Source organism: Sapajus apella, unplaced genomic scaffold (assembly GCF_009761245.1).
Source record: "Sapajus apella isolate SASKATOON/1434 unplaced genomic scaffold, GSC_monkey_1.0 scaffold73, whole genome shotgun sequence".
Taxonomy (NCBI): Eukaryota; Metazoa; Chordata; class Mammalia; order Primates; family Cebidae; genus Sapajus; species Sapajus apella.
The window spans coordinates 6,599,175-6,620,654 of NW_022437013.1; the positions used below are offsets into that span (position 1 = coordinate 6,599,175).

Below are 21,480 nucleotides of genomic sequence, written 5' to 3' on the forward strand. Positions count from 1 at the left end.
GTATTGGTCTGGCTAGGCTCTTATCTGGTTGTCATGGGGAAAGATGCACTTCCAGGCTCATTCGGGTTGTTGGCTAAATTTAGTTCCTTGGGGAAGCAAGAGTAAGTTCCAAGTTTCCTTGCTAACTAGCTACTGGAAACCATTCTCTGGTCCTGAGGGCCACTGGCATTCCCATTTCATGGGCCTTCTCCATCTGAGCAATGGAGATCCTCTTTTACGTGGAATCCCACTAATGCTTTGAATCTCTCTGAATTCCTCTACCACCACCACTTGGAGAAATTGCTCTGCTTTTAAACAGTTCATGTGATTAGATTAAGCCCATCCAGAATATCTCCATATCCTAAGATTGACTAATTTAGGAGTTTAATCACAACTGAAAAAGCCTTCCAAGAGCAGTACCTAGATTGGCTTTTGACTGAATAAATAGGGGCCAGGCATCTTGGTGCAGAGATCTTAGAATTCTGTCTACTATATAACTCAATACCAAATGAAAGCACAATGGAAATGTTTTCTAATGAATGACAGCTAAGACAATTTGTTGCTTACAGACTTCACTGTAAGAAATACTAAATAACTTTTTTAAGGAAATTACCCCAGAAAAGCCACATATTAAGAGTAAAGCCCATATGCCAAGTCCAAGTGATACACATAAGACAAAGGCCATTGGAAATAGCCCTGCTATAACAAAATCTAAAACTCCATCACTGCAAGATCAAGTTGATATCAGGAATTGAACTGCCAGCTAGAACAATATTCAACATTATTCAAGAAATTTAATAGAATCCAGAATCTTTATACCATACTATCCACAGCATTCGGCATAGACGAAAAATTAGCAAATTTGAAGAAACTTGAATATGTGGTCCTTATTCAAAAAAACAAAACTACCAATAGAAATGGACCCATGGATATCTGAAATATTGGAACAAGCTGAAAAAATCTTTAAAATAGCCATAAAAATATGTTAAAGAATCTATAGGCAAAATGTATATAATGGGTGAAAATTAGGGAATTTCTGAAAAAATATGGTAACTCTTAAAAGAACCAAATGGAAATTAAATTTTCGTGGAGATTAACAGAATATTGAACACATTAAAAAGCAGTAAACTTGAAGGTAGCGGATAATAATCATCCAAATTAAAGCTCAAAGAGAATAAAGATGGAAAATATAGCAAGAGCCTGAGTGACCTGTGATACAGTATCAAGTGATCTAATATGTGTGTCAATGCATTTTAAAAGAAGAGAAGAAAACATGATAGAAGAAATACAGTTATGTGTCACTTAACAACTGGGGTGTGTTCTAAGAAATGAGCTGTTGGGCAATTTTGTCATTGTGCAAACATATGAAGTGTATTTATACAAACCTAGATGGTATTAGGTCATACAGTAGAGCCTATTGCTCCCAGGCTACAAATCTATATAGCATGTAACTGTACTTCATCCTGTAGGCAATTATAATACAATGTTAAGTATTTGTATATCTAAACCTAGAAACAGTACAGTAAAAATACAATATAAACAATAAAAAATGGTACACTTGTACAGGGCACTTACCATGAATGGAGCTTGCAGGACTGAAAGTTGTACTGGGTGAGTCAGTGAGTGAGTAGTGAATGAATGCAAAGGCCTAGGACAATACTATACACTACAGTAGGCTTTTTAAAACACAGTACACTTAGGCCACACTAAATTAACAAATACTTTTCTTTCTTAAATAATATATTAACCTTATCTTACTGTAACTTTTTATCATTATAAACTTTTGTTTTAACTTTCTGGCTATTTTGTAATCATAATACTCAGCTTAAAATACAAACACATTTGTACAACTACACAAAAATATTTTCTTTACATCCTTATTTTGTAAGCTTTTTTCCTATTGCTACAATGTTTTATTTTTTTTAATCTTTTCAAGCTGTTTTTTTTGGTTAAAAACTAGGACGCAAACACACACACATTAGCCTAGGCCCACACAGAATCAGGATCATCAATATCACTGTCTTCCACCTCCACATCTTATCACACTGCAGGGTCTTCAGGGGCAATAATACACATGGAGCTGTCATCTCCTATGATAACAATGACTTCTTCTGGCATACTTCCTGGCGGACCTGTCTGAGGCTGTTTCACAGTTAACTTTACTTTTATAAGTAGAAAGAGTACACTCTAAAATAACAATATGAAGTACAGTGTAAAAAATACATAAACCAGTAACATAGTCATTTATTATCCTTATCATGTATAATGTATCATACATAATTATATGTGCTATACTTTTATATGACTGGCAGTGCAATAGGTTTGTTTACATCAGCATCACCACAAACACATGAGGAATGAGTTGTGATACAATGTTACTATGGCTATGACATCACTAGGTGATAGGAAATTTTCAGTTCTATGAAAATCATATGGGACCACCCCCATAAACGTGGTTTGTTGTTGACCAAAATGTCATTATGTGACACATGACTGTATATGAAGAAATGATAGCTGAGATTTTTCAAAGTTATTAAAAAATAACAACCCTACAGATCCAGGAATATCAATGAATACAGGGCAAAATAAATACAGCCATAACTAACCACAACAAAAAGAAACTATTGAAAACCAATTACAGAGAGAAAATCTCAAATGTATCCAGAGAAAAAAACAGACATAAACAAGCAAAACAATAAAAATAATTATTGTGTTATTATCAGGAAAAATGAAGACCAAAAGACAGTGAAAGAAATATTTAAAGTGGTAAAGGCAACAAATATCAAAAACAGATTTCTATATCCAGTATTTATTTAAAATGAAACTAAAACAAAGACAATTGCAGATAAATTAAAGGTGAGAGAATCTGTCACCAGCAAAATCACTTGACAATAAATGACAGTGGAAGAACATCAAGCTTTAGGGAATGATACCAAATAGAAGTCTGCTACACAGGAGGGTAGAATACTAGAAATGTAAATATGTAGGTAAACATGAAAATTGGTTTTCTCATATTAAATTATTTAGAAGAGACTGTTTAAAGCAATAGTAATAGAAATTAATTGTAAAATTTGTTACCTATATAATAATCATATAAAATATATGAACACAATCACACAAAAGAACATTATATGTAAATAAAATTATACTGTTATAACAATCTTACATTATATGTGAAGTCATATAATATTAATTAAATGCAGAATATGTTAAATTATGAGTGCACACTGAAATCTTTGGAGCAATCATTTAAAAACAGTAGAAAGAGGGAGAGCTTAAAAGCCAATAGAGATAAAAGTCAATAGAAGAGACAGAATGGAATACCATAGCATATCTGATGAACCCAATTAGAACAGGAAATCAGGGACAAAGGAGGATCATAAAACAAATAGCAATGTGGCAGACTAAAATCCAAACTTAACAATATGCATTAAATATAAATAGACTAAACACTCCAAATAAATGGGAAAGATTGTTGGACTGGAAAAGAAGCAAGATATAAATGTATATTGATTCCTAAGAGACATATTTTTAATACACAGACAGGTAAAAATAAAAATTATATAGAAAAAGTTATACTATACTAATACTAAGCTCGTGAGGCAAATAAATCCCTATACTAAAACATTGACAAAGACACTATGTGAAAAGAAAATCTTAGGCCAATAACACTCATGGCCATATACAATTTTTAAAAAACAGTAAATCCAGTCCAATAATACTTAAATATAATTTTATACAGCATGATCATCTTGGAGTTTATCCCAAGAATGCAGGGTTGTTTTGACATAAAATATCAAACAGTGTAATTCACTATATCAAGAGTAAAGGAGAATAAAACACATTATCATCTCTGTAGATTCAGAAAAAGAATTTGATAAAACTCAAATACATTATTTATAAAAATTCTCATTATAGTAGGAATAGAAAGAGATTTCCTTAATTTAATAAAATATGTGTACAAAAACCCTGGCACTAACATTACGTTTAATGGAAAAAGAGCAAACATTCTCCCTTGGAGTTTAGAAAAAAGATAATGATGTCAACTATAACCACTTCTATTAAACATTGTATTGTAGGTCCTAACCGGTGCAATTAAGCATGAAAAACAAATAAAAGGTATAAAGAAATGAAAAAGAAGAAATAGAAATATCTGAGGTTATATTTTACTTAAAAAAATCTATAAACTCAGCATTTTAATAAGTGAAATCAACAATTTTCTTATATACAATTTCAATATTCCTAAATCAATTAGTTCTATATACTTCCAAGAAACAACTGGAAGATGAACTAGGAAAAGCAATACCATTTAAATGCCACCAGAAAGCATCGAATTTCTAGAGATAAATTTAACAAAATATGTTCAAGATTCAAAAAATGAAAAGTGCAGCATATTGTTAAATTAAATCCAATACCCACATAATTTAATTGTTAAATTAAATCCAATACCCACATAGAAAACATGTCTGTTTTATTGGAAGGTTGAATATTGTCAAAATATCAATTATCCTCTACCTTACCTAGAGATTTACTGCAAACTTAAAAATCCCTACAGATACTTTAAATGAAAATTGATAAACTGATTTCCCCTGCAAAAGACTCACAATAGCCAAGACAAGCTTTAAAAAGCTGAAACAAAGTTCTAGTACTTACCTACCATTTTTCAAGGCCCAATATAAATTTACAGTAATTCAGTGTTATGTTAAAGCAGAAATAGAAAATATACTATTGGAACAGAATACAGAATATGGAAATAGCCCACCACATATATAGTCATTTGACTTTCTGACAAAGGAGTGACTGGATACGTTTAGGTTCTTTAAAAAAAAAAATAGTGTAGCAAACAATTGGATAACTGTGCTGGAAAGAAAAATGAACTTTGACCCCTACCTGACACTGTAAAAATATTTTTATTTGAGATAGATCATAAGCCAAATATGAAAGTTTAAACATTAAACGTGTTATAAAAATTAGGAGATTATTTCCATAACCTCAAGTAGACAAATATTTATTGAATTGAATAAAGAAAACCCACTATCCATGAAAGGAAAGATTGATACTCTGGATTTTATTGAAATTAATAACTTTTGTTCATTACACAACAGCAGCATTAGGAAAGGCAAATATGAGACATAGAGAACATATTTCAATATATGTATCTCACAAAGGACTCATATCTTGAGTATATAAAGAATGGCTCTGAATCAATTTGAAAAGGGACTGACAATTCAATAAAAAATGAACAAAAGTACTTGAGAAGAAACTTCAAAAAGATGCTATCCAAATGGGAAATAGTATAATAAAAAGGTGATTAATGCTATTATTCATTAGGAAAATGTAAATTCAAACCTCAATAAGATGCTTCTATATACTCACCAAAACAGATAAAATTAAGACCAACACTATGCAGTGATGGTGAGGACATGGGCAATCGGAGAACTGACATTTCATACATTGCTGTTGAAACTGCAATTTACAAACCACATTGGAAAACTGTTTGGCAGCATTTACTAAAGTTCAATGTACACCTACCCTGTGATTCAGCATTTCTACTACTAAGTTTTTGTCTAAGAGAAATCAATGTATGTGTTTACCAAAAAATATGTAAAAGAATGTTAATAGCATTTTTAAAAATAATAGTCCCAAACTGGAAACAACCCAAAAGTCCATCAACAGGAGAATGTGTAATTAACTGTGGTATATTTTTCAATGGAATATTATATAGCAACGATAAAGATCAAACTACTAACATGTTTAACAAAATAAATGAATGTTTTAGACATAATGATGACTGAAAAAAGCCAGATACAAGGATCACTGTATGATTTCACTTATATGAATTTCAATAACATGCAAAATTAACTGATGGTAATAGAAGTCATAGCAGTGGGGCCTGGCGCGGTGGCTCACGCCTGTAATCCCAGCACTTTGGGAGGCCAAGGCAGGTGGATCATGAGGTCAAGAGATCGAGACCATCCTGGTCAACATGGTGAAACCCCGTCTCTACTAAAAATACAAAAAAATCAGCTGGGCATGGTGGCGCGTGCCTGTAATCCCAGCTACTCAGGAGGCTGAGACAGGAGAATTGCCTGAACCCAGGAGGCGGAGGTTGTGGTGAGCCGAGATCGCGCCATTGCACTCCAGCCTGGGTAATAAGAGCGAAACTCCGTCTCAAAAAAAAAAAAAAAAAAAAGAAGTCATAGCAGTGGTTACCTCAGGGTAGGGGTGTGTGTAGGGGCATGGGTAAACTTCATGGGGTGAAGAAACTATTTCATATCTTGATACATCTGGTCAATTCACAGATATATATGCTTAGGTAAAAACTCGTCTATATTCTTAAGCATACTTTATTTACTATATGTATGCTTCACTTGAATAAAAAGGAAAGAGTCATTCATCCATGCCACTGTGTAATTCAAAAAACAAAAAATTAAATTCAATCCTAAAAAAGTAGGTACTATAATAATCTAGTTCAGGCTACATAATTGACTATAATGCTAAGATCTCTTGAGTGACTCAGTCCTTGCCATTTGAAGGAACTTTATGATTGTTCTACTAACCGCTACCAGCTGTGTGTCTGTGCACACCTTTCTAAGAGAATCAGCTGCAGGCAGAGGTTTGGAAGTATATATTATTACCTAAAAAAATAGCAAGGGTTCTTAATTGATTTGTGGCCAGCAGTCAAAGATTGAAAAATGCTCCACCAAATAGTCTCTATGCCCACAGGATATTGTCCTACTGAGTCAATAATATTCATTCTCATTTAATACAGAAATAAATTTGGACAAAGAAAAGGTAAAGAGATAGTTGGATATTATGTTGCTAGTCAGTATCTGATTGGAAAATAAAAAGCAAGTCTGACAAATAAGAAGCTTCTCTGTGATACTGACTGGAGTAGATAAGGAAGGAAAGAATGAAGCACTTAAGAGAAGAAAATTTACCTGGGAATCCAGGAAGGCCTGGTTGTCCTTTTGCTCCAGGGGTTCCTGGTAATCCAGGCAAACCAGGATCTCCCACAGAACCTTTGATACCAGGGTTCCCTGGGTATCCAGGCAGACCAGGCTCACCCTGAAAACATAAATAAAAAGATAACACTGAAGTGTCTACATGACTTAGATTGTATAAGAACATAATATTATTTATAGAGCTTTTATTATATGTCAGGTACTCCAGTAAGTGCTTGATATAAATTGCTTCATTCAATCATCACAACAGTCCTGTGAGTTAGGCATCATCATTTACATTTACAAATGAGAAAACTGAATCTTGAGAAGCCAAGTGCCTAAAGTTTTAGTAAGTGGCAGAAATGGGATTTGAACCAAAACAAATCAGACTACATAGCTCTCTATTCTCACAGTATGTAGGTGTATTATTCTCATTAATCCTTAACAACCCTATTAAGAAGATACTGTTATTATCCCCATGTTATATGAACAGAGCTAGTAAGTGGTGAAATCCAAATTTGGATTCAAACAGTCTGACTTCAGAGCCTGTGTTTATCATCCCTGCTGTGCCACAATATAATCCATAGCTTCCAATAAGCATGTCAACCAAAAGCTATAGAAGGTTCTACTGAAAAAGGTGATTTTCACTGTAACACAAGAAGTCTATCAATTCTTTGGTGGGCGTCTCAAATCCCACTTCTGGCTGAGTGTTGTGGCTCTAGCACTTTGGGAAGCCAAGGCTGGAGGATTGCTTGAGCCCAGGAATTTAAGACCAGCCTGTGCAACAAAGGAAGATGCTCTGTCTCTACAAAAAATAAAAAGATTAGCTGGGTGTGGTGGTACGTGCCTGTAGTCCCAGGAGGCTGAGGTGGGAGGATGACTTGAGCTAAGGGGGTCAAGGCTATATTGAGCCGTGATCGTGCCACTGCAGGCCAGCCTGGATGACAGTCTCTTAACAAGGAAAGAAAAACTCACTTCTTTCATGAAACATTCCTGGACAAAGAGAGTTTACCTGGCTTAAGAGGTTGGGGTAGGTTCTTACTCTGTCATGTATATAATGGCTTCATATATGCAAGTCTTAACTCCTTAATTACATTGAAAGTTTCTTTTGGGTAAGAGACAATTCACATATATATAAACCGTTTTTGCTCAATGAATATTTGCATTATGCTTTTTTTTTTCCAACAGAGGCTTAGAAGAATTCATACCCACTTTCACAATTAAAATAAGTTTTTCCAATAATAATGGCAACATATACTTTCACTCTAAATCTCTACTGCAGGGCTTACTGCTGTACTCATGAAGATTATGACCTTTACAATAAAGTGCTAGTGTTCAACATCACCTACTGAATGCTTACTTCCTCACTTAATACATACACTTGTAGGTGAATAAGATCTATTTGTGACTCATGTTTCTGCATTATGGTAAGAGTTTTTTAAACTAAAGTCTTTTTTTCCTTACATCCTTTTATTTTAAAAAATTAAGAATCTTGGGCTGGGAATATATGTATTTTTTTCTGAACTTGTAAATCAAATATCTAGCTCATTTTAAGTCACATAATAGGTATACTATTACATTTTGGATTGAATTGATCCCATCTTAGATATTTACATGGGAAACCTTTGAATAAACTATCATGATTCATTTTGTTACTCATGAACAAATTAAATGTATATACCAAAATAAAAATACAAGAAAAAACTCCAATATTCTGCTAGTAGTAAATCTAAAAGGTAGAAGACAAACTCTGGATTATTTATGATACTAAAGTACATTCAATTCTAAAAATACAGCAGTTCTTCCTTATCCATGGTTTTGTTATCCATGGTTTCCATCACCTGTGTTCTGAAAATATTACATAGAAAATTCAAGAAATAAATAATTTGTAAGTTTTGAATTGCACGCCATTCTGAGTAGCATGATGAAATCTCATGTTGTCCCATTCCACTCCTCTTGAGATCTAGACTATCCCTTTGCCCAGCATATCCACGCTGTAAACACTAACTGTCTATGAGTCACTTAGTAGCTGTCTCTGTTACCAGATGGGAAAAAAAAAAAAAACACAGTATATACAACGTTCAGTATCATCCACAGGTTCAGGCATCCAATGGGGGTCTTGGAATGCATCTTCCTTGGTAAGGGGGGACTACTGTAAGCCCAATCTGTAAGTTCAGCCAGTACTTTCCCCCTAATACAGTTTCCATAACCACTTTTATGGCTCTACTCCTTCAAACCAAGTACCTTTTAAAAATAAAGTAAGTATTTTATTAGGGCTTCTGAAAAAAAACCCTGAAATTTGCTAGCTTAAACTTTATCTAGCCTTTTATTATACACACATATGCAGGGAAAACAATGAGCTTCAAAAAAGGTAAGCAAGAAGAGCTAAAGAAGAAAGTGCTCAGCAAATCTATAAATTGGACACAAATCAGGTAACTCACTCTAAGAAAGGAAAATTCAAATGTATTTGCACTTTTAGGTAGAAACGATTTGAATGACTTAGATACACAGCTGCAAATATCTATATCTACATCTGTTCTAATGTCAAGCCCTAAAGAAAATGTGGCACATATACACCATGGAATACTACACAGCCATAAAAAAGGATGAGTTCATCTCCTTTGCAGGGACATGGATGAAGCTGGAAACCATCATTCTCAGCAAACTGACACAAGAACAAAAAACCAAACACTGCATGTTATCACTCTTAAGTGGGTGTTGAACAATAAGAACACATGGACACAGGGTGGAGAACATCACCCACTGGGGCTTGTCAGGGGATTGAGGGGTAAGGGAGAGATAGCAGTGGGTGGGGGGATTAGGGAGGGATAACATTAGGAGAAATACCTAATGCAGATGATGGGGGGATGGATGCAGCAAACCACCATGGCACATGTATACCTATATAACAAACCTGCACGATTTGTACATGTACCCCAGAACTTAAAGTTGATTTTAAAATCCTGAAAATGAAATATCTCATACCTAATGCATTACATTTACAATTGTGAAACTATCTAACGATTACAGTAACACTGAAAGACACGCCTAATATTAGAACTGCTTGCAAGGTCACTGTGTAGTATCACCTAGAAAAAGGAGTCAATTTGATGTCTTCTTTGTTGTTACGATTCAAATTGCAATTTAACGGTATTTGGATCATAATCAGTCCCTACTATGTCTTACTAATAGCATCTTCTCCTCCATTCCATGCTATAACCTAAGATTCAGAATAAACTTACAGGCTTGCCCCGCTTTAGGGAATAGAAGACATCAAAGATGGTAAGAAAGCTAATCATTGTTGTTCTTGCATTCCATTGTAAAACTAAAGAAGCATTGCCACTGAGGGGGAAGAACAAGACAACAAATGGAAAATATTTGAGGAGAAAGAGTTAACATCATATCTTGCTTTATGACAAGAAGAATATTACAACAGTAGTCCATCAGTTGGAAGTCGTGCTCCCCACATAACTGTTAATGTTTTTACAACCCTATCTGTATTTTGAGATTAAGGACCATGAACAAAACCATAAATAGGTTCTACTTTAGATAGAGAATATTTAAAAAAGGAAATTAAAAAGTGCATGCAGAGATACTCTTTTTAAAGCTTTATTAAATTAAAGCTTTACTAATTTATATATAAAATTGCACATAATTAATGCATACGTATTTTTGAGTTTGGGTATATGCATATACCCATGATACCATAAGCACAAAGTACTAAACATATCCATCACCTCCCAAAATTTCTTCATGTGTGTGTGTGGGTTGTGGTGAGAGCACTTAACATGAAATCTATCCTCTTGACATATTTTAAGGTGAAGAATACCGTACTGTTAACTATGGGCATCATACTGTATGACAGATCTGTAAAACTTACTCATTTTGCATATCTGAAGTTTTATATCCATTGAGCAACCATTAACATTTTAGTTAATTATACAGAAAAGGGATTATACAATAAGACCTTCAAATCTACATGTTATTTAGCTCTTCCAAGTAGTGAAATGTTAAACTAACAGAAACAAACTGATAAATAATGGCTCAAGGCTGCCTGAGCAGGCCAAAGCCAACACATGAAATTCAATAGCAGTATGTCTAAGGTAATTATAAACTTAGAGAAAAATAATATAAACTAAACTTACAAGATAATGAGCTCTATACTATCCTTTACCACCCAAGGTAGGCATAATAGCAAATTGCTCCAAAATCAGCCCAATGAACATACAAGTGGCTCAAAATACTAAAGAAACATTAAAGAAAAATATGATTCATAAATCTTGCTATTCCATGCCAGCACAGCATGTGTAGTCCTAGTAATCACAGTACATACAATTACTTAAAATGTGTCCAAAGTTAGTGAGGTAAATAACACCCATTTGTTCATCAAATCTCAGGATTCTAGAACTAAAAAAAACCCTAAAATAAAGATAGTAATATAAAGACAACTGAAAATATTACATGTTATAAGTAGAAACTGTAGATTTTTCAATAACGTGCATTTAAAAATAACTTTATTGAGATATAATTTATATATCATACAATTCATCCACTTAAAGTGTACAATTCAATGTTTTCAGTATCTTCATAGGGTTGTACAACCAACATCACAAGCTAAGTTTAGAAAATTGTCATTACCCCCGAGAAGAAACCCTATACATATTGGCAGCCATTCCTCATTCTTACTCCCTCTAACCCCTGGTAAAACCTAATCTGCCTTCTCTTTATACAGATTTGCGTATTCTGGACATTTCATATGAATGAAATCATACAATATGTGGTTATTTTGTGCCTTACTTATTTCACTTACTATCATGTTTTCAAGGTTCATCCATGTTACACCATGTACCAGTACGTCATTTTTTAAAATTGTCAAATGATATTCCATTGTATGGGATAGCACACTTTTTTCTTTGTTTGTTTGTTATTCTTCCATAAGTCACTGGGGTACAGGTGGTATTTGGTTACATGAGTAAGTTCTTTAGGGGTGATTTGTGAATTTTGGCACACCCATCACCCAAGCAGTATGCACTGCACCGTATTTGTAGTCTTTTATCCGTCGCCCCCCTCCTACTCTTCCTCCCAAGTCCCCCAAATCCATTGTGACGTTCTCATGCCTTTGTGTCCTCATAGCTTAGCTCCCACATATCAGTGAGAACATATGATGTTTGGTTTTCCATTCCTGATTACTTCACTTAGAGTAATAGTCTCCAAACTCACCCAGCTTGCTGCAAATGCCGTTAATTTATTCCTTTTTTTTTTTTTTTTTTTTTTTTTTTGAGACAGAGTATCATTCTATCACCAGGCTGGAGTGCAGTGGCAGATCTCCACTCACTGCAGCCTCCCACTTCCTGGTTCAAGTGATTTTCCTGCCTCAGCGTCCCAAGTAGCTGGGATTACAGGCATGCACCACCACACCCAGCTAATTTTTTGTATTTTTAGTAGAGACTAGGTTTCACCATGTTGGCCAGCATGGTCTCAATCTCCTGACCTCATGATCCACCTGCCTCAGACTCCCAAAGTGCTGGGATTACAGGTGTGAGCTACTGTGCCTGGCCAACTTATTTCTTTTTATGGCTGAGTAGTGTTCCATTGTGGATATATATATATATATATATGCACACCACAGTTTATTATTTCTTTGATTGATGGGCATTTGGGTTGGTTCCACAATTTTGCCATTGCAAATTGTGTTGCTATAAACATACATGTGCAAATATATTTTTTTGTATAATGACATCTTTTCCTCTGAGTAGATACCCAGTAGTGGGATTGCTGGATCAAATGGTAGTTCTTCTTTTAGTTCTTTACGGAATCTCCGCAGTGTTTTCCAGAGTGATTGTAGAAGTGTTCCCTAATCACCACATCCACACCAACATCTACCACTTTTTTATTTTTTGATTATGGCCATCCTTGCAGGGGTAAAGGGATATCACATTGTGGTTTTGATTTGCATTTCCCTGATCGTTAGTGATGTTGAGCATTTTTTCATACGTTTGTTGGCCATTTGTATATTTTGAGAACTGTCTATTCATGTCTCTAGCCCACTTTTTGATAGGATTGTTTGTTTTTCTCTTACTGATTTGTCTGAGTTCACTTAGATTCTGTATATTAGTCCATTGTCAGATGTATAGATTATGAAGATTTTCTTCCAGTCTGTGGGTTGTCTGTTTGCTGACTGCTCCAAAATGCAAATCAAAACCACATTGAGGTATCATCTCATGCCAGTTAGAATGGCGATCATTAAAAAATCTGGAGACAACAGATGCTGGAGAGGATGTGGAGAAATAGGAACACTTTTACACTGTTTGTGGGAGTATAATTAGTTCAACAATTGTGGAAGACAGTGTGGCAATTCCTCAAGAATCTAGAAATAGAAATTCCACCTGACCCAGCAATCCTATTACTGGGTATACGCCCAAAGGATTATAAACTGTTCTATTATAAAGATACATGCACATGTATGTTCATTGTGGCACTGTTTACAATAGCAAAGACCTGGAACCAACCCAAATGCCCATTGATGATAGACTGGATAAAGAAAATTTGGCACATGTACACCATGGAATACTATGCAGCCATAAAAAATGATGAGTTTTTGTCCTTTGTAAGGACTTAGATGAATCTGGAAACCATCATTCTCAGCAAACTGACACAAGAACAGAAAACCAAACACTGCATGTTCTCACTCATAGGCGGGTGTTGAACAATGAGAACATGTGGACTCAGGGAGCATCACACGCTGGGGTCTGTTGCGGGGGCTTGGGGAGGGACAGTGGGGGGTGCGGAGGGTGGGGAGGGATAATGTGGGGAGAAATTCTGGCTATAGATGAAGGGGGAATAGAGGCAGCAAACCACTTGGTTATATATGCACCTATGCAACAACCCTGCATGATCTGCACATGTACCCCAGAACCTAAAGTACAATTTAAAAAAAAAAGAAAAGAAAAAGCTCTTTAGTTTAATTAAGTCCCAATTATTTATCTTTGTTTGTATTGCATTCGTTTTTGGGCTCTTTGTCATAAAATCCTTGCCTAAGCCAATGTTTGGAAGCATTTTTCCAATGTTATTTTCTAGATTTTTTTATAGTTTCAGGTTTTAGATTTAAGTCCTTAATCCATTTTGAGTTGAGTTTTGTATAAGGTGAGAGATGAGAATCCAGTTTCATTCTCCTACATGTGGCTAGTCAAATAACCCAGCACCATTTGTTGAAAAGGGTGTCCTTTCCCCACTTTATGTTTTTGTTTGCTTTATCTAAGATCTGTTGGCTGTAAGTATTTGGGTTCATTTCTGGGTTCTCTATTCTGTTTCATTGGTCTATGTGCATATTTTTGTACCAGTACCATTTTGTTTTGGTGACTATGGCCTTAATAGTATAATTTGAAATCTGGTAGTATGATGCCTCCAGATTTTTTCTTTTTGCTTAGTCCTGCTTTGGTTATGCGGGGACTGTTTTTGGTTCCATATAAAGTTTAGAATTGCTTTTTCTAATCCTGTGAAGAATGACAGTGGTATTTTGATGGGGACTGCACTGAATTTGTAGATTGCTTTTGGCAGTATGGTCATTTTCACAATATTGATTCTACCACTACATGAGCATGGGATATGTTTCCATTTGTTTCTGTTGTCTGTGGTTTTTTTCAGCAGTGTCTTGTGGTTTTCCTTGTAGAGAGGTCTTTCACCTCCTTGATTAGGTAGATTCCTAAGTATTTTATTTTATTTTTTTGCAGCTATTATAAAAGGGGTTGAGTTCTTGATTTGATTCTCCACTTGGTAGCTGTTAGTGTATAGAAGAGCTGCTGATTTCTGTACATTAATCTTATATCCAGAAACTTTACTGAATTCTTTTATCAGTTCTAGGGGCTTTCTGGAGGAGTATTTAGGGTTTTCAAGGTAAACGATCATATCGTCAGCAAGCAGCGACAGTTTATCGTCAGCAAGCAGCGACAGTTTGACTTCCTCTTTACCAATTTGAATGCCTTTTATTTCTTTCTCTTATCTGATTGCTCTGGCTAGGACTTCCAGTACTACATTGAAGAGGAGTGGTGACAGTGGGGATATTTGTCTTGTTCCAGTTCTCAGAGGGAATGCTTTCAACTTTTCCCCATTCAGTATTATGTTAGCTGTGGTTTTGTCATAGATGGCCTTCATTACATTGAGGTACATCTGTTGTACGCCAGTTTTGCTGAGAGTTTTAACCGTAAAGTGATGCTAGATTTTGTTGAATGCTTTTTCTGCATCTATGGGGATGATCATGTGATTTTTATTTTTAATTCTGTTTATGTGGTGTATCACATTTGTTTACTTGCATATGTTAAACCATCACTGCATCCCTGGTATGAAACCCACTTGATCATGGTGGATTACATTTTGGATATGTTGTTGGATTCAGTTAGCGGGTATTTTGTCAAGGATTTTAGCATTGATGATAATCAAGGATATTGGTCTGCAGTTTTCTTTTTGGGTTATGCCCTTTCCTGGATTCAGTATTAGGGTGATACTGGCCTCCTATAATTAATTAGGGAGCGTTCTTTCTTTCTCTATCTTGTGGAATAGCGACAAAAGTATTGGTACAAATTCTTCTTTGAATGTCTGGTATAATTCTGCTGTGAATTCATCTGGTCTTGGACTTTTTTTGTTGCTAATTTTTTAATTACTATTTCAATCTCACTGCTTGTTAATGGATAGTTCAGGATATCTAATTATTCCTAATTTAAGATAGGAATGTAATATTCTTAATGTAATACCTCCTGTATCAGTTGTAATATCTCCTGTGTCATTTCTTAATCCTGAGTAGCTGGGATGACAGGTGCCTGCCATCATGCCTGGCTATTTTTTTTGTATTTTTAGTAGACATGAGATTTTGCCATGTTGGCCAGGCTGATCTCAAACTCCTGAACTCAGGTGATTTGTCCACCTTGGCCTCTCAAAGTACTGGTATTATACGTGTGTATTTTTCCAGGAATTTAGCCAACTCTCCTAGGTTTTCTAGTTTATGTTCATAAAGGTGTTCATAGTAGCCATTAATAATCTTTTGTATTTCAGTGTTGTCAGTTGTAATATCTCCTGTGTCATTTCTTAATGAGGTCATTTGGATTTTCTCTCTTCTATTCTTGGTTAATCTTGCTAATGGTCTATCAATTTTATTTACCTTCTCAAAGAACCAGATTTTTGTTTCATTTATCTTTTGAATTTTTTGTTTGTTTGTTTGTTTCAATTTTATTTAGTTCTGCTCTGATCTTGGTTATCTCCTGTCTTCTGCTGGGTTTGGGTTTTTTTTCCTGTTTCTCTAGTTCCTTGCAGTGTGACCTTAGAAATGTCAGTTGGTGCTCTTTCAGTCTTTTTGATGTAGGCATTCAGGGCTATGAACTTTCCTCTTAGCACTGCCTTTGCTGTATCTCAAAGATTTGTCATTCTATAGTTTGTTTAATGACAACTTAAGAATGAGCACAGTATTTTTAAAAATTCATATCTGTTCAAGTATATGCCTAAAGTGTGATTACCTTTGGACCAGGAAGACCTGGAAGACCCATGCCTGAAATACCAGGATCACCTTTGTCGCCTTTCTGTCCAGGTAATCCTGGGGAGCCAGGTTGTCCAGGAACTCCAGGAGGCCCAGGAGGCCCTTCCACACCCTGAGGCCCTGTTTAAAATATGTAACATATAGTATTTTACAAAATATACTTTACTTGTGGCTTATCTTATATGCATATGACCAAGCAGAAAGATTTTTTAAAAACTCTGGAAACTCTGAGTTACGTAATAATGAGCCTCACAAACAGAATTATATAAAAGCTTACATTTAAAGGAAGTTTAAATAAAAAGTAGTATAGCTGGAGAGAAGATATGTTTGTCAATTTTAACTTATAAGTTTTCTAAAACATTGTCCCTTAATTCCCATCTTAAATATTTGTGTAACAAGATAGCTCTACCTACTGATTACCTCAGATAGTGTTTCAATCTGATTCTGTCAACACCAGTCTCTTTTCTGACAAAAAAAAGAGAGATTGAGCCACCTTTCATTAATGGAACTAAATATTTGGGAGATTTTCATCACTCACCTGGAAAACCCATATCACCGATGGTTCCTTTAAGTCCAGGAGGTCCTATAAGTCCTGGCTGTCCAGGGAGACCAGGGTTACCTTTGGGACCTAGAAAAGTCAAATTGGTAAAATTAAGACAATGCAGCAATATTGGAGTTGTCTGGTTTCATGGAATGGATAGTAATTAAATGCAAACATGGTATTAGACAGATTAAATCTTAATATGTGATTAAGGTTCACAGATATAACCCAACATAAAACATCTCCTTGGGAACATATTACAATATAACCATGGTAATAGAGGTCTCTTAATATAACCTTTCTTTAAAAAAAATTTTTTAAAGTTACCAGAATACCTTGTTTCTTTCCCTAAAACAATTCCAATCGCCTGAAGTGCTATTTGTTGTATATGTACAACTACCTTAATGTATTTTCACAGATAAATCCAATATAATGTCTGTTTTATAAAAAATTCAGAAATAGGCTTCTCATGTAGAGCCTGATTATATGAGATAAGGAAGAGAAAAGGTGGAAAGCTGCTATAATACAGTTTAGCACATTAGCGCCAGGGAGAGATTAGAAATGGTGGAAAGATGCTGGGCAGTGACCCCCAACAGGCATGGCTACTCTGTACATTTTTCCTATCACATAGGTGCTTGAGCTCTGTGATGTCATCTAGGTTTCTTTCCTAGGACCACAGTATTGCCTTAAACCTTTTATATTTTTCTTTCACAATGACTTCTAACTTGGAAAAGAGAATGCAGAAGATGTGAGGGAGAGATAGGAAGGGAGTTTCTTTCCAACACATCAAGGCCATGTGGTGTGGAGTCTAGAGCAAATAACTGAACTTGAGAGACTTTATAAGAATGGGGACAAGCTGCTCTTTATTTCCTTAGGAAACAAACTAAAATAAAGTGGCTTAAGAAGAAACAAGAAAAAGTTTTATTAGGAATAAAAAAATGTTGACTATAAGAGTGATTAATGCTGTAACTGACTACCAAGAAAATTTGTGAAATTTTCATGCTTAGAAATTAAAAAAAAAGAATCAATAGCCATCTGTTTTACATGGTTTAATGACTGACTTGTCTAAAGGCAAAAAACAAAAACAAAAACAAAAAGGACAAGGTGAATTATTCAGGTTCTCATGACATAATTGTCTCATTTATGTACTTTACAATGAATGTAAACAAAGCACAACACCTTACTTGGATCACACTTCTGATTCTGTGTATACCCTGCTGCCACAAAAAGAAGAAACTGAATAATAAGGCAAAATATCCTATAAATCTTGACTGTGGAAACTAGAGCCAAATGACAATATTTTTGCCAAAAGTGAGCTCCATATTTCAGTAGCTACCCAAGCTTATTACCACGACCAAATCCACAGCATCTTCAAACATGAAAAATATTTATCCAGGATTCAGTGTCAGCTAAGCAATTGCTACAAATGGCCTGTCACACTTACCTGGTGGTCCTGGTAATCCAGGTTGTCCACTCAGTCCAGGTTGCCCTGGGTCTCCAGGCAAACCCTGATAACCTTTTGGCCCTGAAACTCCTGGTATACCTTCCAAGAATGAGTAAAAGAGACAAGTTAGGCTGATACTATTAATACATGAAATAACTTTGGCAAAGCAAGCTGCTCAAGTATTAAACTGTAAGTGAATTAGAGGAACTGGTGATATTCTGATATAGTACGAGCTATTACCACTGGACTCACACTAAAATCCTTCACTTTTTATTTACCTACCATCAAAAAATTCAGAGCACTCAAGAGGGAAGTGACTTTCCTATTTGGGCCTCATTTTCTTATAATTGAAAATGAAGAAATAAGGAATAAGGACAGATAATCTCTAGGTTATCTCTTAGATTCTGACTGTATTTAATAAGACTATATATAGTAAAGGTCAAGTATAGTTCACTGGCCCTATTATACAGGAAGCATAATTAAAACAGAAAAGAAGGCTTCCAAGGGGTCAGCCAAGAAAGACATTTCATTTTAGCAACCATAAAAAGTTAGGTGCCCCTGCCTCTTTCTTGACTATATACAAAACTGCATTAATATTTTTAACTCTTTTTTGAGGAAAAATTCCACCAAATCCTGCTCATAGGGGAACTGATAAGATCTGTGTACATTCACATACACTTATACATACACATGAATTGACAACATTGATGGATAGAACATGAAAAGAGCCACAAACTTTAATATAAGCTGCAGATACACAGATATATCTAGTTTTAACATTCTATATTGCTTGAAAAGCTATTGTATATAGATTGAGTGCTAAGTGTTTTACATAATGATTTATACTTATCCATATTTTATGATGTTTTGTTATGAATATGTTATACTTCTATAAAAAGGAAAAGCGTTTCTAAAAAAATTTTTTTAACTCCATGTTACACTTTATGCCGTATTTGTTTCTAATAAAATAACTCTAATGACACAATTGTTCCCTAGATCTACTTTCAGTGACGTCCCCCCGGGGCTGAGCTTGGCTGTTCGTACTCCAATACTTGTTTATTCTGCCAATGTAAAATAACAGTGAACTGTATTTTAAAACCAAGTATGATATAGCTATCAAAATATAGCAGTAGCTAACAATGGACCATTCATCTTCATCTGGTTTCAAGGAGAAAAAAATGAAAAGGACTAGCAAATTTCCTAAACACTTAAATTTGTTTTCCAAGTGATTGTGCTATATATCCTTTTCCTGTATTACTTTTTAGAAAGCCTGTAATTGACTGCCTAAGTCTATTTTAAAACCTCACTTGTGGTTAGGTAAAACAAAAGTTGATTGGTGAAACAGTAGAAATAAAGTGAAAATTAATATTGATTACCAAAATTTGATGCAATTAAGTGCATTTGTTGGTGAATTGAGTATTATAGGTCACTTTTCATGCTATTTAAAAATCAAACTTCAGATATACCAGGAAAAGCATTCATAAATAAATACATTCACTCACCTGGTAAGCCAGGTTCCCCCTTCTCTCCTTTTGAGCCCAGAAGATTTGGATCCATGGGTCCAGGAAGGCCTGGAAGGCCAGGCTCTCCTTTACTACCTTTTTCTCCTGCAGGGCCAGGAAGTCCTGGCTGACCTTGCAAGCCATCATCACCTAAAATCAATGTGTGTGAAAATACAATATATCAATTTTATCCATCGAAGATCAATGCATATAAAGACTTTTCACATGTTTCATAGTTGAGTAGGCCACTGGCCACTCAAAACACTTATGCACCTTGAACACAGTCCATGAATTACTTAAGTGCATACACATTTTTACACTCAGATAACAATCCCTCCTTCTAGACTTCCTTGACAACAATAGAGGCTGACTATAAAAAATGAATGCTTAATCCTTATATTTTGTTATTTTTCAGCTAAGCATTTACCATGTATCATGGAATTCAAACTAAGCATGCAACCAAATCAAAAACAAAACCTATTTAAATGTCATGTTACATAGAAACAGAAGGAAGCATTGCTCATTTTAAAGCAATCATCTAAAGTATTCTGTATAGACATAAAGCTATGTTTAATTTTCCCTCTCACATACGTCTGGCAACAAACCCTGTTTATTACCTTTAAGACCGGGAACACCACTCCTGCCAGGAATTCCCAAAGGTCCTGGTGGGCCTGGAGGTCCCATTATGCCCATTTCACCTTTGGTACCTTTGAAGAATATCAATAAGTATGTTTGTCTTTGTTTGACTTAAGTAAGTTTTAAGATGTCAACTAGAAAACTATTGAGGGTTGGAGGTAGAGCACTGTTCAGTTTTAAACTTTTTCACCTTAGTGCCCACTATTGCTGAATACTCATGAGTAAGGAGACTCACTCTGGTAGTTAATCTCTAAAGATGCCCCCCACCCAGTGAACCATATGTTCCAGTATACACTATCTAGTATAAACTCCTCCCCTGGAACTGGGGCTTATTCTGAACCTCACACTTGACTAAATGACATGGTGTGATTCCCAAGCCTAGATCAAAATAAGTCTTGCAGGCCAGTCACAATGGCTCATGCCTATAATCCTAGCACTTTGGGAGGTTGAGGTGGGAGGATTGCTCAAGGCCAGGAGTTTGAGAGCAGCCTAGGCAACATAGGGAGACTCCATCACTACAAAGAAAAAAAAAATAGCTGAGTGTGGTGGTATGTGCCTATAGTCCCAGCTACTTGGGAGGAGGCTGAGGCAGGAGGATGGCTTGAGCCCAGGGGTTTGAGGCTGCAGTGAGCTGTGATCATGTCCCATTGCACTCCAGTTTGGGTGACAGAGTGCAACACTGTCTCAGGAAAAAAAAAAAAGGAGAAGGAAGGAAGGAAGGGAGGGAAGGAGGGAGGCAGAAAGACAGAAAAGATAGACAGGAAAGAAGGAAAGAATAAAGAAAGAAAGAAAAGAAAAGAAAGAAAAAGAAAGAAACGAAAGAAAGAAGAAAGAAAGAAAGAAAGAAAGAAAGAAAGAAAGAAAGAAAGAAAGAAAGAAAGAAAGGAAGGAAGGAAGGAAGGAAGGAAGGA

At 35.3% G+C, this 21,480-nt stretch overlaps 1 protein-coding gene across 4 annotated transcripts in view; it reads right to left on the reverse strand.

The window, feature by feature from the left end:
• Nucleotides 1-21,480, reverse strand: part of COL4A5 (collagen type IV alpha 5 chain) — a 265,691-nt gene that overhangs the window by 41,926 nt on the left and 202,285 nt on the right. For all 4 annotated transcript variants that reach the window (XM_032250872.1, XM_032250876.1, XM_032250873.1 and 1 more), the window contains exons 32-37: nucleotides 20,551-20,640; nucleotides 19,934-20,083; nucleotides 18,432-18,530; nucleotides 16,985-17,074; nucleotides 16,427-16,566; nucleotides 6,921-7,047 (exon numbers count right to left, since the gene is read on the reverse strand). In XM_032250872.1, coding sequence (XP_032106763.1) covers nucleotides 6,921-7,047; nucleotides 16,427-16,566; nucleotides 16,985-17,074; nucleotides 18,432-18,530; nucleotides 19,934-20,083; nucleotides 20,551-20,640 — 696 coding nt within the window. The remainder of the gene's footprint in view (nucleotides 1-6,920; nucleotides 7,048-16,426; nucleotides 16,567-16,984; nucleotides 17,075-18,431; nucleotides 18,531-19,933; nucleotides 20,084-20,550; nucleotides 20,641-21,480) is intronic.